Genomic DNA, 16,511 nt, shown 5'->3' with positions numbered 1-16,511 from the left:
CAGATTGCTCAGGGTCATAGCCAGCCAGATTTACTAGGAATAGGAAACAAAATGGACACGGAAATGAAATGTTGCAATAAAATAGGGTCAGTATAAAGTTGTAAAAAATGATGAGATTTAGATGTATGTCTATGAAAAACAAAGAAGAATGAATTGCATTTTATGTTATTTATCCTTCTGTGAAATCTATAGCTGAGCATCATGGTGCCTGAAAGGAAAGTCTTAAGTGTTATTCAAAATAAGAAAGTGTTTCAAAAGCTTACTTTAATGTGTATTAAAAGAGAAGGTAATGCTAAGCTCTGCGTGCTTAGCCACTAGAATACTGCAATGATGGCAAGGTAAGTGATGCAAGAGCAAGAATACTCAGTCATTTGCGTTTAGGATTTGCGCTTGAACTTGAAAGCCCTAAGGGCCTTTTAGCTCATTAATAGTTTAGCTTTTTCTTCCAGATTACATGCCCTGAAGATCATGATTTTGAATAAGGAGGCAAATTAAGGGTTTTACTGATGCATTTCCTTTGATGCAGGACTGACTAAGAGTTGGAAAGAAAAGACTATCAGAATCTTCTAATGGGTATAAACATTCCAGAGTTTTAATCTAAATGATTAACCATATATGTTTCTCAGTAAAGAAATATAACCCAAGAAATTGTTGGGCTATATGTTAACAATATGCTAAAAAAATTAATCAAAAGTTACGAACAATATACTCATTTCATATCTGTAAATGTGACAGTCAAATGGAAAAGAACAGCGTCTTAGACAGTAGCTTAGAAATTGGGCTTATTCCAGCACCTTCAATGCTCAAGGAGTCTCAAATTCCCCTAAGTGCTTCACAAAGCAATTCTATAGCGATCGTGTGATCTGTCCAAATAAACAGAATCACAGTATCTTCTTGGTACCCATTTAGGCACACATCGGTTTTTCAACACAAAGACTTAGAGCTACAAACTGGTTTAACCAAGGAGTTTCCACATAGTCTCAAGACACCCATTGGGCTTTTCATAGCACGGAATTACCAGCAGAAAGGGATGAGAGGTGTCATCCTCTAGAGAGGAACTGAAGTCATCGGTAGGAGTTTTCTTCTTTCCTTTTAATTGCTAGCACTTTGTGGTGAAAACCTGTTGGTTTCCATGGCTTCAGTAAAATCAGGTTTCTGTTCCCTAAGTCCTTGTACAGAACGTGACTTTCTACTTCTGTCAGAGTTATATTTAAACATGACTTAATTTCCTCAGTTTTTGCAGATAATTGCATTGTGAAAACTTCAGTGATGCTCATGTCAAACTTTTAAAAGTAGCCTGTCTCTTAAATAAGTTTTGCTATTCTTTCAATTCCTGATAGTATTTTACCCTTACTCCTATTCTTCCCCACCCCCTTTATGTCTAGTTACTATTATCACTTAGTGGGTGCTTTCCTTTCCTTGATCTGATTTTTTTCACTTTTGATTGTGTAGTCCTGGGAGTTCAGAAAGCTCTCAGGGTCTGGTTGATGAGAAGTCTAATGCTAGCCTGGTGTGACACAGTATGATGAAGATTTTTTTCCAAGTGAAGTGAAACATTTCACTTGCCAGAATCAGTATTTCCCTCTTCCAAAGAACATGCATCTGTGTCTTGAGAAAAAATTTTGGATGTTTAATTTTCTCCCATACTACTTTTCAGCTACTCATCAGACTGTTTTCTGTGACATTTGTTTGCTTTCTTTGTATGTAGCTAACTAAAAGAGGACGTATGTTGCCTAACTTTTCTGTATGAGACAGAATAGGCAAGGTCATGATGCTTCCGCGATGCTGGGAAAGACTGTCCCTACGGATAATACTGAAGTAGGATGAGAAACACAATGAAGAAAAAACTAGGCATATGTGTCTGTCACAGCTCAGAAGCCGTTGATCTTCGGGTTTGGGCCCCTCACTACAAGAAAGACATCGAGGTGCTGGAGTGGGTCCAGGGAAGGGCAAGGAAGCTGGTGAGGGGTCTGGAGAACAAGTCTTATGAGGAGCGGCTGAGGGAGCTGGGGTGTTCAGCCTGGAGAAAATGAGGCTGAGGGGAGACCTTATCGCTCTCTACAACTACCTGAAAGGAGGCTGTAGGGAGGTGGGGGTTGGTCTCTTCTCCCGAGTCACAGGTGATAGGACAAGAGGAAATGGCCTCAAGTTGTGCCAGGGGAGATTTAGATTGGATATTAGGAAAAAATCTTCACTGTAAGGGTTATCAAGGATTGGAACAGGCTGCCCAGGGAAGTGGCAGAATCGTCATCCCTGGAGGTATGTAAAAGACAAGTGGATGTGGTGCTGAGGTACATGGTTTAGTGGTGATTTTTGTCAGTGTTAGGTTGACTTGATGATCTTAAAGGTCCCTTCCAACCCAGATGATTCTGATTAATAGAGATACAATAGCGAAAACCAAACCTGAAGAGAGTTTACTTCTATCCTTTTGCATCAGCCTGTGTACAGAGAGAGGGCGCACTAGCATTTTTTCAAGAGTTTGTTTCATTTTGGTAGTGCTTTCATTCCATGTCTAGATTTGCTGTTTTACAGCTTTGTAGAGTTCGCATGTACTACAAAAACCCAAATCTGTTGGCTCTCTTTTGAAATTCTCCTTCTTGAATGCTCTTCATCTGGGCAGAGCTGAGAGAGCAATATCCCTCTACAGATAACAAGTGAGAGTACGCATATGAAGCAGTTGTAGTCGTGTGTATTGTGGTTTTGTAATGGATGTGCTCAACCTGATAAGGGGCTTGAAAACAACAAATGGCACCATGAGAGATGAAAAATCTGTACCATATGGAGCATAATATAACTATGGAATCTCAAAACTCCAACTCTGGGGAGTGTGCCAGCATATGTGGGAGAAGTCAGGATTTCATGAATTATGTTACTCTTGAGTAGATTTGAAAGTACAAAAGAGTTCAACAGCACTCATAAATATGCAAATGTCCTTGTTCTCTGAATGAGACAGAAATATGGCTTTGATGTTTAGGCTTTGGAAACTTGAGTTTTGGGTAAAATACAGCAGAAGAAAAGTACAGTATAGTATAGCACATGCAAATACTTAAAGATATTGCTGGAATGACTTAAGTCTAAAGACAGGATGAGATGTGGCAGGATTAGAAAGGTCTAGTATTAGAGTGGGAGATGGCCAAAGAACCGTATACTGTAGGGCAGGAAATGGTTTGGTTAATTAGCATGTATCATACTTCTTCAGAACATAAAAACAATGCTTGTATAAATGCCAGATTGTGAAAGAATTGCAAAGCAGAATTCTGTCCTGTCTTAAAGATCGAGTCTTGAGTAGGTGGGTATAACAAACATTTTCTATCAAAATCCTGAATTAGATGGAAGTGTTATGCATATTATAAAATCACCTGTTCATTTCAGTGGGATGAAGCAATAACTTGTTAAGCTGTTGTTGGCAGTGTGCCTGTGTGCTGTTGAACTGGGCACTGTTGAGTGATGGGTAAAACACCCCCACTATATATGTGCATGAAACCAAGCATGGCTGAGTGAAAGGCAGAAAAAGTTCTGTATCGCGTCACCGTCAGATGAATAAAGGAGAGTTATATTTTTTTTAGGTGAGAAGTACTTTGTGGAGAAAAATGTTATTGAACAAGGTCTGCAGAAGCACTTAGCACCCACTGATCTTTCCAGCAATCTCAGATGATCACCCTCTTCTTGGGCTATGTATATGTAGAGGTATTCCCTCCGTATAACCATCCTAGGTGCCAAACTAAGTTATCTTTTCTGCTTTAGCACAGAGAAAAAGAGAAAGCCTATGAAGGACTATTTCAGAGCAGCAGCAAATCCTGGTCTGTCTCTCCCATGACTGTCAATTACGGCCAGAGTTTTTGATCATTTGTCTCATTACTTGCCCCACAGCTTAGTGTTTCTTTGTTCCCCTGTCCCTTGCCAAAAAAATTAGTTCCTCACAGTCTTCTAAGCTTGACTCATTCTCAGCTTTCATTTCTCATGCTGTTGAGTAGTTCCTGGAGAAACCTCATATCATAGAGCAAGGGTGAATGTGGTTTATGGAAGGAGGTGTAATTTGTTTTGTCTTATGGGAGGTGGTGTTGGTTTTTCTCATCTTAAATGGAAGTATCCTGGGGGAAGAACCTTAATGGGAGCCGAAGCTGGTAGCAGCCCTAGCCAGGACTCAGGTACTGCTTTTCCATGAAACTAGTTTTGTTATTAAAAAGGTAGTCTGTGGGAGATTAATTTTGGACATAACAAAAATTTGCTGAGTATTCCAGCCAAACTGTTTTGAATATCTGTAGAAAACAAGTATGTGTTTCATATTTTACTTTTTATAAAGTTTCAGAAGTATGACTTCACTTAAGCAGAAATTTAAGAATTAAAAATGAGTACAGAGTGATTAAAAAAACTTATTAAAATGTATAAAAAAGTCAAGTTTCAAATTATGCATCTCAGCGTATGTTTGATAGTTCAAGTAGGGGATATGTTTTTCCACCCTCTGAAATAAACTCAGCAGTAGTTTATGCATTAACATTTCCACACAGCAACGTTTACTTAAAGGAAGGTGCTGCATTAGACTTGAAAAACAAGTAAATCTCCTTTTTAATGAAAATAGTGTAATTCCTAAGCCAACGTCACCATCAGGCAAGTGTGCATTACTAGCAGAGAGTGAGAAAGCACCCTGCCTGCAGCAGGCAAAGCTGAAAAGCTTTAGGATTTTGATGCATGCATGTGAAATTCTGAAATTGTCAAATGCATACAAGTCTACACCGACTTCAGAGGATATAACTTACCTTTGTATTAAAGTATTTTGAAATTTGGCATAAACAAGAGAAAGCCAGCATTGCTTAGGTTAAAGAAAGGTGAGGATTTACTGAGCCTACAGATCATTACTGCTCTTAAAAAGCTGAAGGATAATTCCCCTTGTAAAATTCAACAGACTTTTTAAGCAGTAACAAAGTTGATACAGTCTTTTTAATCTGTAATAAAGGAAGAAAGAAAAAACAAACATATTTATTTAGGAATGAGTCAGCTTTCATTTTGTGAGCTTTCTCTTGACTAAACTTGCTCTGACAAAAAATGCAAATTCAGGCAGCAATTCATTCTCTAAAGCCATCTGTAAAAAATGTGAGAGAGGAAAGCATTCCACAAATTTGTCTGTGAACACCAGAGTAGAGGTAGGAAACCTACGGGGGGGGGGGGGGGGAACAAACAAACAAAAACAACAAACATCTTGAGATAAAATTATAAGTATTTCAGGTATACTAGTAAGAATAATTAACATAGGCAGTTTTTTGTGATTGTGTTTTCTTTAATACACAGAATTCTGCTTCCTATAAATATCTGGTTTGGCAAGAGAAGATTTTCTTTAAAGTCTCAAAATTTTATAGGGAAACAGAAGAAGAAGAATTATTACAAGATAACAAATCACAGATTAAGTTATTTATTATCTAATTTACCATTTTTTTCCCTATCACTTTTGTTCAAATGTTCGCAGTGCTTTGCAGATGTAGATTATTACTTCCCGTTCCCTTTTTCCTCTCTAACCCAAGCAATAAAGCTTTCCACAAAGAAACAGCAACAAATTTGAGCTCACAAAGGCAGTGAGGATCAAGAGTTTTGATTCTTTTTTACATGATCACGTGGATGGACTTGAATGCTTCATCCACAAACACCTGTGCTGTGACCACTCTTCACTTCCCCTGGAGTTACTGATAAACAGCATTTTTCAGGGCCTAATGAAAGAGTTGTCATACATTTCTGTGTTACTGAGTTTGAATTTAGGTTTTCTGTGAAGCAGGAAAACAATGTTGTGTGATGGGAACGATGTCCTTACTTGGGCAAAACTCTTGAAAACAGTGGAAAGCAATGTAAGCTTGACTTGTGTCGATTCTGTTACTCACATGTTATTATTTATTTACTATTTACATAGTTCAGCACACGATGGCTTTATTAACATTAACTTACATTCCTTACCAACTGAGCAAAATGGCTCCCTTGAACTGCAAGTAAAAAAAAAAAAAAAAAAAAACAAAACACCACTAAAACCACCAAGATCATTTCAGTAATAGAGGCTGTGAGAGTATGTGTTGTTGCCTGAAGAAGCTTTCAGCCTCTGGAAACTCTTCTGCTCTATAGTTCCTTGTTCTCCCTTGGATTTTTTTTTGCTGACTGATGGACTCTGTGAAACAGGCTTCCTGGTACTCTGCCATGACAGGGTGAGGTTGCAGCGATAGTTAAGTGAATTCTGTGCAATGCACGTCTATTATTTTTCTAACTTAAATGCCAGAGAGCTTCAAAATCATGTCACTTCAGAAAATTATCAGAAATTCTTTTAACAACACTGAAGTAATTAAGTCATTCAAAAAAAGTCTGTGTGAAGCTGGTGTCAAACACTGAGTTCTGCTGTCACCTTAGTGATTAGAACAGAGAAAAAAAGAAGTTAAAACAGAAAACAACCTCTATGTGATTGTGGTATGATTACTTAGTGTGGTAAAGTACGAATCACTTGGCCCTTACGTATTGAAAAACTCAGCCTGCCCTTGATGTGCATTTCTGATCTCATTTCTGCTTCTTGGGCTTATATTCTTCTGTGATTTTGTGAAAGACTAAATGACTTTTCGTCATTCGTAATCAAACTCAACTCTAAAGCGAAATGCAGCTCTTGAGCAGAAGAAAGAAAAAAAAAATGAGACACAATAAGGAGGAAATCATTTGTAGACGTGTATGGAAGGCTGTCATCCATGGAGAGCTGCAGTTTTATGGGAAAATAACTTCAGAAGTTCTCTGTCAACTTCCACAGAAGTCAGCACGAAGTGGAGCACTTCTGAGGGTTACTCTCTGACAGAAGAAAAATGCTACAGCCTGTGAAGACACAGTCTGTTATGTGGCTGCTCACAGTGGTGTGTAAAAGGAGAAGAACCCACGATGGAAGGCAAAGTAAGAAGAAGGATGGGTCTCATAGCCCTCTGGTTACCCAAAACCATTACCTGCTGGGGATTCTTACTTTATTTTTGTGATCTTTATGTTGGCAGTATAACAAGTCTTGAGGGAAGAGATTCAAACTGGCCAGAACTTGCAAGTTTTATTTTCTTTCCCTGGCATGTGAATCTTCCATCATCTTATTCTGACCCTAAGTGTTGTGTTCCAGTGTTGGCAGAAGTTGTAACACCGGTCATCTGAAGTGATGCTGTGTCTCTGTTGGAGGTTGTCTTTCCCTCCGGAGCCAGAAGAATTATCTTTGCTGCTCAGGCTGAGCTATAAAGAACTCGGGTGATCCTTCTGGAGGTGCAAAGCCCCATCTGAGAAAGGCATAAAGGAGGCCGGTTTGGGTAGCAAACCTTAAGAAGAAGTTCTGACCTTCCCTTCAGAGGAGAATAGGAGGAAGGCCTCTGGGGCTGGGATGGGAGAAATTATTTTGATTTGGTAGTTTGACTTCAGTTTCTCTGTTTGAAAAGTAAAGCTGAGCCAAGAGAGAAAATTGCTTGGTGGTAAATCCCTGAGAAATGTGAGATATCCAGTGTGAATAGCAGGAAACTGAGGCAACATTTTTTTTAAGCCAAACTGGGCATGTTGTACCACGCTAAGCTTTTTGTCAGGCCGTGTGCATGACTGAGGCCTTGCAACCAAAGGCGGGGAAGGTAGTAAGAAACTAAACTAACAATTAAAAAATACATTCATCCATCTATTGCCAAGTAATCTTATGCAAATCTTCCGTGTATAGTCAGTAATTAATTATATGAGGCTTTTATAGTTGTAGCAATCGAGAACGAGGGCAAAGAGCGGGCAATATTTAGGTCAAGAGACAATTTAGCTAATATCAATTGAACATAAAATTATTTGGATCTGGACCCTTATATATTTGGACACATGAATAATGATCTTTGAGTAATGCTATTAAAGTTAGTAGGTCTGAGATTTGTTCAGAGGTTTTTTTGTCCCCTACATATGTTTGATGTTTGGGGATTTTGACTAAATCCCTTCTATTGAAAGATCCTGAAACAATTAGGCCTAAATATGAATCTCAATTAAAAAGTATCAATAGAGTATCTCAAAGGAGGAAGACTTCTGTTGTTCTACACCTCTTCTCCTCTGTATCAGCTGTTATTACTTCTTACTAAATGTTTATCTGCATTGTCACCAGGCTTCTGAGCTCATTGTTAACTTGCTTTGTAAGCATCCAAGAGAAGTAAGGCTTGGAATAGAAAGAGGGCAGTGAATTAACTTGACAGATATTTATGGGGAACCACTCCCAAACATGAGAGTCAGTATGAGGGAAAGCGTGAATGTTCCACCGTGGAAAATGCAGTGCCTCAGTGAGGGTTCATCTGTTGTTTTGGGCTGAAGGAAGGCAGATATTTTCATTGCCTAACACGAAATGACAGGGACACAGGGATGTGCCAAGAAAAGCTGTGAAGATAATTAACAGGCTTTTTTTTTTTTTTCTGCGGTGGGTACAAAGGAGATGCAAAAAGTAAAGGGTGGGGAGCTCACCCTTGCAGAAAGGTTTAGGAAGCATTGTACTAGTAGACAGAACTTAATTGGAACTTGGAGCTACAGCTTGTCAGCTACGATGAGTCTTTAATATAACAACCATAGACTGATGAACATGCACACTAGTAAGACAGGACAAAGCATGAGGGAGAGGAGGGATCTTACATCAGGATTTCTGCTCAGAACTGAAGTACAGTAGCTTTTAACCAGAATTTTTCTGTTACGTTACTTTTTCAACCCGAGGCTCTTAAAAGGCCAGTTACCCATGAGCGATGGTAGCCATGCTTTTAGCCCTGTTGGCCATGAGCTAAAGCACAAAGAGAAAAGATTTTTCCATGTAGCCAATGCAGACCCTTCAAGAACCACGGTGGGGAAAAAAAAATGTGTAATTTCACTTAGCTTTTGCAGCGCAGCTTCTGGTGCAGGAAAGCCTTGCAGGGCCACTCCTGTGTGCCAGCTTGTAGATCCTGTTGATCAAGTCAAAGACTGAAGCCAGAATAATTGCTTGAAATTTTCTGGATACCAAAGTGCCAGTGAGGAGTGCTGCCCTGTTCTTTTCAAAGGTTATTCCTAAGGGGCAGAATCGGAATAGTCTCGCAGTGGAACAGATGCACATTTATGGATAAATGTGAGGGGCTAGCACTGATTCTCTTGAGAAGGCTGTAGCAGTTTTACCACATCACTTCTTACAGTCAGCAGTGCTATATTTTTTAGCTCTAAAAAGTTAATGGAAAAAAGTATGGTAGGAGGAAAAGAGTTCAGGGAAAGTGTGAAACCTTTTCAGAAATTATTTCCTGCTAAGAAATCTAATGAACTTTATGTGAAGAACTGTAACAGCTAAGCACACCCCACATAACAGGCAAGCTTTGATAGTTTTTAAAGCTCTTCAGGCAGACTTGTTTATTATGATACAGCTGTTCGTGTTCCCTAACCAACTAAAAATTATGTCCAGATTTCTCCTTGCTACCCTGCTCTTCCTCTTTCCCTATCAGAAGTAGGCTTTGGAGATTTGGAAATCCACCTCTATTCAGAAACACAGACTATTGCATATTTTAAAATCTCTTTGGAGTTAAGAATAAAACCAACAATTTTATTTTCATTTTTAGAGGGCTTTTTTCTTAAAAATCAAGTACTACTTACACTTTCTAGAAATTTGCCCTTGGTTTTAGTAGTGTTTTAAGTCTTTTGTTCCTGAAGTGTGTATATATACACACTTTTTCATTCTTACATGTTGGAAGATTAGCTTCATTAATAATACGACATACAGAAAATCTTACAGGAAAATATTCTTACAGTATTTTTAGAGTGCGTGCTGGTGTAGAGTGCACTGTATAATTAGGCATGTGTTAAAATATTGGGAAAATAACCTGGATCAGAGATGATCCTGATGATGAAAGGGAGTTTAAATCAAAGATTTATAATGCTGGCCTGGAGATGTTTATTAACTCTACAGAAAATATATACAGAGAGTTTCGGTATTATAATGCTTTCAGTATTATAGCTAGCTGAGAAGCATTAAGATGTGTGTAGTCCTAAATCTTTCTCCTTAGATTATAAATTAGTTCAGTACTGCAAATTTATTCACAATTATATGCTGATAGCAGAGCTGCAGATTGCATGTACGTCTCCTGAGTAATGAGAACTGCAGCGCTTGTGAATGTAGAATACTGATAACTGAACTGAGAATTTGACGTGCTGCAGGCAGGCAACATGCAGGCTTCCGCACACAAAATGCATCGCGTGCCTGACCCACTAATTGAAGCACAGCTCCAAAACGCAGAAATAAGATTTCATTTAAATTAAAAAAAAAAAAAAAAAAAAAGTGGGGAGGTGCTATTTTTATTAGTAACTCTTCTCACTAGGACTGAACTGGGTACCTGTCCCCAAGCAGGAATGAAGGAAACAAACTCCCAGTAATCTGAGAAGTTGATGAAATATGAGAGAAGTATTTTTAGTGCATGGACATATTTCATCCACAGCACTGTACGTATACTGCAATACCAATAGTGTTACATCGCTGTAATGAGCCTAAACACCTAATTATAAAAATACTTTGGGATGAGAGAGACTTAAAGGATAGAGTATTGCTCTGAATTTATTCAAAAGAATAGCTCAGATAAATCTGAGGTTATACAGAAAAGCATAATAACTAATATATACTTCCAAAAATGGGTTAGAATTGTGGGTTTGAATTTTTTGTGAAAAACAGTGACATAAGTTACAAGTGTTTGTGTATGTGTATAGGCCTATTTATCTGTCATGATATTCTCACGAGTAGTAAAAGCAAGTAGGATTATTGGATGGACCCTCATAATGTATCTTTCAAATATTTCATTTTAGCAAATCAGTAAGAAGATAGGAATTGTCTTGTTTTGTGGATTTGGGGTTTTTTTAAAGCATGTGAATCTGAGCAATGATCATTTTTCAACAGAAAATGGTGTACTAAATTACTTCCGAGCTAAATGTTATTCACTGTTTCTGTTTATAAATGACGGTGGTTTTTCAAGTCTCTTTTCAAAGCTCTGAAGTGTTTTTAGCCTCTAGCTCTCACTGACTTGGATAAATTCATATTGGAGTTCAGATGTTAATTTATGTGACTGCTTTTGAAAACAATTAAATTTAGGTCAAATGCTGTTTCTGTAGAAGCATCCATTAACTCTGCCATTAACTCTGGGAAATCTTTGTGTTCGCAGCCTCTGTTCTTTAACTGACAATTTTTTCTGAGTCACCTGCCTTCAAGTATAGCGTTGCCAAATAAAGTGCTTTCTTTGAGAACTGACAATACTTTGCTTATGCACTGCAAATAAATTCTGTAGAAATCTAGCATCGAGCGATGCCTTTACCTTTTTTTATTTTTTCAGGGGAATTCTGGCCTGGGGTTCAGTATTGCTGGAGGAACAGATAACCCACACATTGGGGATGATCCTGGAATATTCATTACTAAGATTATACCAGGAGGAGCTGCAGCAGAGGATGGAAGACTCAGGTAAAAACTAACTCATTACATATGTTTGGAAACAAAATGTATCATTATTATGAACTATCCTCTGGGAGGCAAATGCGAACGGGGTTTTTCATGGGGTCAGGGGAAGTAAATGACATGACTGGAGCCTCCTTTCTGCTAAGGTAGGAGAACTGATTTAAGTAGCTTAAAGCAACTGAATAATGTTAGCTAAGTCCTGTATAAAGGGGCATTTGCTGGTGCCACCTCCACCTTTGTACCAGTCATTTCATTTAGTACAAAAGGCAAGATGGGAACAGGAGGAGGAAACACATATATCATCATGAAAGTCTCCTCTGCTAGGTCTTTGTATGTTCATGGCTGAAGAACTAGGCATTGGTGTTATACATTAAGGCTATCAAAACTTCCCAAACTAGAGAGCCATTGGTGAATAGTCAGAGCTATTTGTAGATGCTCTCTGTTAATTGACTGCCGTGGTGAAGTATGCTTACCTCTGTTTCCAAACATTATTTTTGCTCTGTGAGGATGTGATGGGAACGCTCTATATTCTGAGTCACCTCCAGAGTAGTCTATTACTGTTGCTCCTGAGATGGCCACACAGGTCACTTGGAAGTTGTGATTCTCAAATACAAGGTAGTACATCTCTTAAACAAGAGGAACCACAGAATTGCTTGTGCTTCTCTTTTCCTATGGACTGAATGTAGAAAGGCTTCCGTCTATCACAGAGGCTGCCACCCATCTGTCAGTTGTGAAGCCTGCTGATGCTCCAAAAAGACAATTTAGCTGGGAAGACTTGGGATAAAATGCTGAAGCTTTCATTATCTCAGCGCTGGAATCTAAGATCTGGGAGCATTTGCCAAAAACAGATGGTCTAAAATTCATGAAATGTGACCAGATGGTAACAATAACTTTTTTGCCAAAACCTTTTCCTTTAATTCAAAGTTAAAAGTAGAAGGGGTTAGCCAGTTTTTAGAGCAAGTTTTGGATGTTTCATATACTAGGTTAGTAATTTGATTTTGGAAATAATTTTTACTGTGATGGTGATGAGGAGTCATGGTTGTTGGGAGTGCCTGAAGAACTAACAGACTAAATAAGATTGTAGACAAAAGGAGTAGGAATAATCTCATGTATCTTTATGACTAAAATGCAGCTATCTACCCCTAAGCGAGTCATCTTAGAGTTTCCTAATAGTGAAAAAAAACCTAAGCATTTCTACATTGTGGTTCATCTCATCTTAAAGTCAATGTCTAAAATAGAACAGAAGAATCATATCTTAAAATATTTTCACTGGTGACTCAAATGAAAAGGAGTTTCGTCAACTAGTTCAGATGTAGTGATCTGTATTGTCAATGTCTGCATTGGGCCAGATGAGCTTCAAAAACAGAGCATGAGGAAACAGCAGTATTTGGAAATCATGCTATCAAATTTGACACTGTGAACAGCATAAGGGGCTCTTAAGCCTACATCTGCCTCTCTACAAATACGAAATAATCCCTTGCAAAAAAATAATAGTATATTTTTAGCAGAGTTTTTAATTACTCTTGTAAGCTTTTCCAGTTTAAGCCATTAAGAACACATTAAGAAGCCATTGCAGTATTTTGTCGTGCTATCATTGTATGATATCAAGTATTTCATAACTCATTGCTATACTAATTAACTACTGTAAATTTAACTTGTGATTATTTAGTAATTACTGTGTTTTCAAAGTCTTAGAAATACCTTCTAAACCCACAAAAGATAGCATACTAATGCAATTCATTGCCAGGTCTAATCTTAATATGGATCAAACTTTGTGCTTTGTACTAAAAGTTTAGTAGCACAAGTATAGTTATTTTATTACTAAGACTTAGATAATATTCTTAAGAATATTAAGAAATTCTTAAGAGTATTCTCTAGCGCATCTTAAGTAAAATGTTATAATTGCTAAGCATGTATTTGGCATTGTTGTTTTTCCTATACTTACTTGTAAATATAGTTTACACCAAACTCTACTCGTGTTAATATTATGTGAATGCAATTAGTTCAAATTGGATCTGCAGAACTTTTTAACTTCAAAGAAAACTGCAAGCACCTTGAAATATATCTCTGAAAGTGCCATTAGGGAAAGGGTTGACTTAATCTTACGCATTTTACACTGAATAATAGGAAAATATCACTTTTTTTAGAGTATCTCGAGTTCTGTATGCTCGTCAGTGCTCAAAGGGTTGGTTTTTTTCTGCCTTGTTTTCACACAAGCTCTTCTAAACCTTTGTAGTACATGAGAATTTGCACTGAGCCGTCTTTCCCACTCTTACAGTCAAACACAAGTTTCATACTTACATGACCCTTTAATCTTACAGAACATTGTTTTTTCAGTACTTTATAATGAATTTCACTGAATTTCACTGAACTTTTAGAGTTGGAAGGGACCACAGCGATCATCTAGTCCAACTCCCCTGCCGAAGCAGGATTGCCCAGAGCATGTTAGAGCATGTTACTCAGGACTGCATCTAGACGGGTCTTGAAGATCTCCAGAGATGGGGACTCCACAACCTCCCTGGGCAGCCTGTTCCAGGGCTCTGTCACCCTCACCGTGAAGAAGTTTTTTCTCATATTTGAGTGGAACCTCCTATGTTCCAGCTTGTGCCCGTTGCCCCTCGTCCTCTCACTGGCAACCACTGAAAAGAGTCTGGTTCCCTCCTCCTTCAACCCACCCTTTAGATACTTATAAGCATTGATAAGGTCTCCCCTCAGCCTCCTCTTCTCCAGGCTAAAGAGTCCCAGCTCTCTCAGCCTTTCTTCATAAGGGAGATGCTCCAATCCTTGAATCATCTTCGTTGCCCCACGTTGGACTCTTTCCAGTAGTTCCCTGTCCCTCTTGAATTGGGGAGCCCAGAACTGGATGCAGTATTCCAGTTGTGGCCTCACCAGTGCAGAGTAGAGGGGGAGAATGACTTCCCTCGACCTACTGGCCACACTCTTCCCTATGCAGCCCAGGATTCCGTTGGCCTTCCTGGCCACAAGAGCACACTGCTTGCTCATTGTCATTTTTCTGTCTACCAGGACCCCCAGATCTTTCTCTTCAGAACTTGACTCCAGCAGGTCCACACCTAACCTGTATTGGTGCCTGACATTCTTCTTCAGGCAGCCATAATTCAAAAGATCTCACCATGATTTCCAAGACAAAAATTCTGTCTGGAATTCCATATAAACAGTTTGTGGGTTTTGGTGGTGAGACTTTATTTTATTTCACAATGTTTTTCCTAGGGGAAGATTCCTCCTTTCCTTGTTTTATCTGGTAACTGGGTTTCCCTTTGCTGCAATGCTGGCAAAGACAATCCTGTCATGTTTTAGGAACACCTGAAAATTTATGTATTGGTGATGGTTACTGATATGCCACTGTACAGAAGAGCTATCCTGGGGCAGTCTCCACTGACTTACATGATTTTACATAACAGAGTTTATCAGCTAAGGCTGCTCTATAAGAATAAAAGCTCAATATCATGCAGTAACCTCTGCCAAGAATAGCAATAACCTGAGAATGGGAGTTTGGTGTTTATGGGCAGAAAAAACTATGTACTTTCTGGTGTTAATTTTTGCTTCAGACTCTGCCTGCATATAATCTATATTATATAGTGGTGTAGACGGTTTGAACTACCTTCTCAATCTACTGTCTGTTTTAAAATCACAAAAGCCTGTAAAATCACTTTTACTGAATTTTACATGAAGTCCCTTTGATCTAACTTACCCGAGTGAAGTTCTTCAAATAGCGAGATTGTGAAAGCAACCTGCAAGAAATGAACTTAATGCTACAGACGCTTGCAAATCTTTTATGTGTATATATGGGTTGACAAGTGGAGGAGTAGGTCAACTGGAGCTTCACATAAGTCCAAAAGCAAAGCAAAAACAAAAGCAAATGCAACCTCCTGCACCTGGGGAGGAGTAACTCTACTGTAGTAGAGAGTGGGGCTTGGCAGGCTAGAAAACAGCTTTGTAGGGAAGGACCTGGGAGTTCCAGTGGGCAATTTATAAGTACATAAATATCGGATATAAATACCCAGTCGGGGGGTCTGAAGGCAAAGGAGCCAAACTCTTTTCAGTAGTGCCCAGTGACAGGTCAAAAAGTAATGGAAACAAATTGAAACATGTGAAATGCCACCTCGATATTAGGAAACACTTTTTTTACTGTGAGGGTGGCTGACTCTGGGCACAGGTTGCTCAGAGTGGTTGTGGAGCCTCCATCTTTGGAGGTATTCAAAATCTGACTAGACAAGTTCCTGGGCAACCTGCAATAGCTAACCTTACTTCAGTAGGGAGGGTTTGATGAGATGATCTAAAGAGGTGCTTTCCAACCTAGATAATACTGTCATTCTGTAATTTGCACCTTGGTCAGCAGTGTGCTATGGCAGCGATGGAGGTCAGCGGAGATGCACAGAGGAAGGACTAGAGACAACAGTCACATGTTTCAATAAGGGAAATTCAATTGGGTCTGGGGAAAAAAAAATAATCTTTTTAAGGAGGGTAGTAAGGTACTGTAACTGGTGGTTCAGTGAGGTTGTGGGATCTCTGTCTTCAGAGGGATTCAGAATTCATCTGGACAAAGTCCCGAGTCATGTGATTGAACCTTCAAGTTGGCCCTGTTTTGAGCAGGTGTTGGACTAGATGACCTCCAGATGTCCCTTCCAAACTGAATTGTTCTCTGATTCTTCAGAATATTCTTATATACAAAACCTGTCTGTGAGACTGGAACAAAGGTGATTAAGTTCCTATTTTTCCTTTCGTGGAGAACAGTACTTTTATTGACAATAGGTACAATGCATAGTGTAGGTTTGTATGGCTTCATGGCCATCTCTACAGCAATACTTAAAAAATAGGAAAGGTTATCAGCCACTTTAGACTACACTCATTTTAATAAAACATTCCTGGTTTTGAAAAACTTCTTGAACATTCAAATATTAATCATAGAATCATGGAATATCTCAAGTTGGAAGGGACCCATAAGGATCATTAAATCCAACTTCCTGCTCCTTGCAGGACTACCTAAAACTAAACCATATGACTAAGCTCTTCGAACTCTGGCAGGCTTGGTGCCCTGACCACTTCACTGGGGAGC

General features: G+C 38.8%; 1 protein-coding gene across 7 annotated transcripts in view; it reads left to right on the top strand.

Moving 5' to 3' along the window:
- DLG2 (discs large MAGUK scaffold protein 2) overlaps positions 1–16,511 on the top strand; it is a 673,276-nt gene that overhangs the window by 300,191 nt on the left and 356,574 nt on the right. For all 7 annotated transcript variants that reach the window (XM_074147594.1, XM_074147586.1, XM_074147578.1 and 4 more), the window contains one exon: positions 11,319–11,443. In XM_074147594.1, the coding sequence (XP_074003695.1) occupies positions 11,319–11,443 (125 nt within the window). The remainder of the gene's footprint in view (positions 1–11,318; positions 11,444–16,511) is intronic.

This window comes from Numenius arquata, chromosome 1 (assembly GCF_964106895.1).
Source record: "Numenius arquata chromosome 1, bNumArq3.hap1.1, whole genome shotgun sequence".
In the NCBI taxonomy this organism is placed as follows: Eukaryota; Metazoa; Chordata; class Aves; order Charadriiformes; family Scolopacidae; genus Numenius; species Numenius arquata.
Note: the sequence above shows the minus strand (reverse complement) of the source record. Positions and strands in the feature narration are given on the sequence as shown.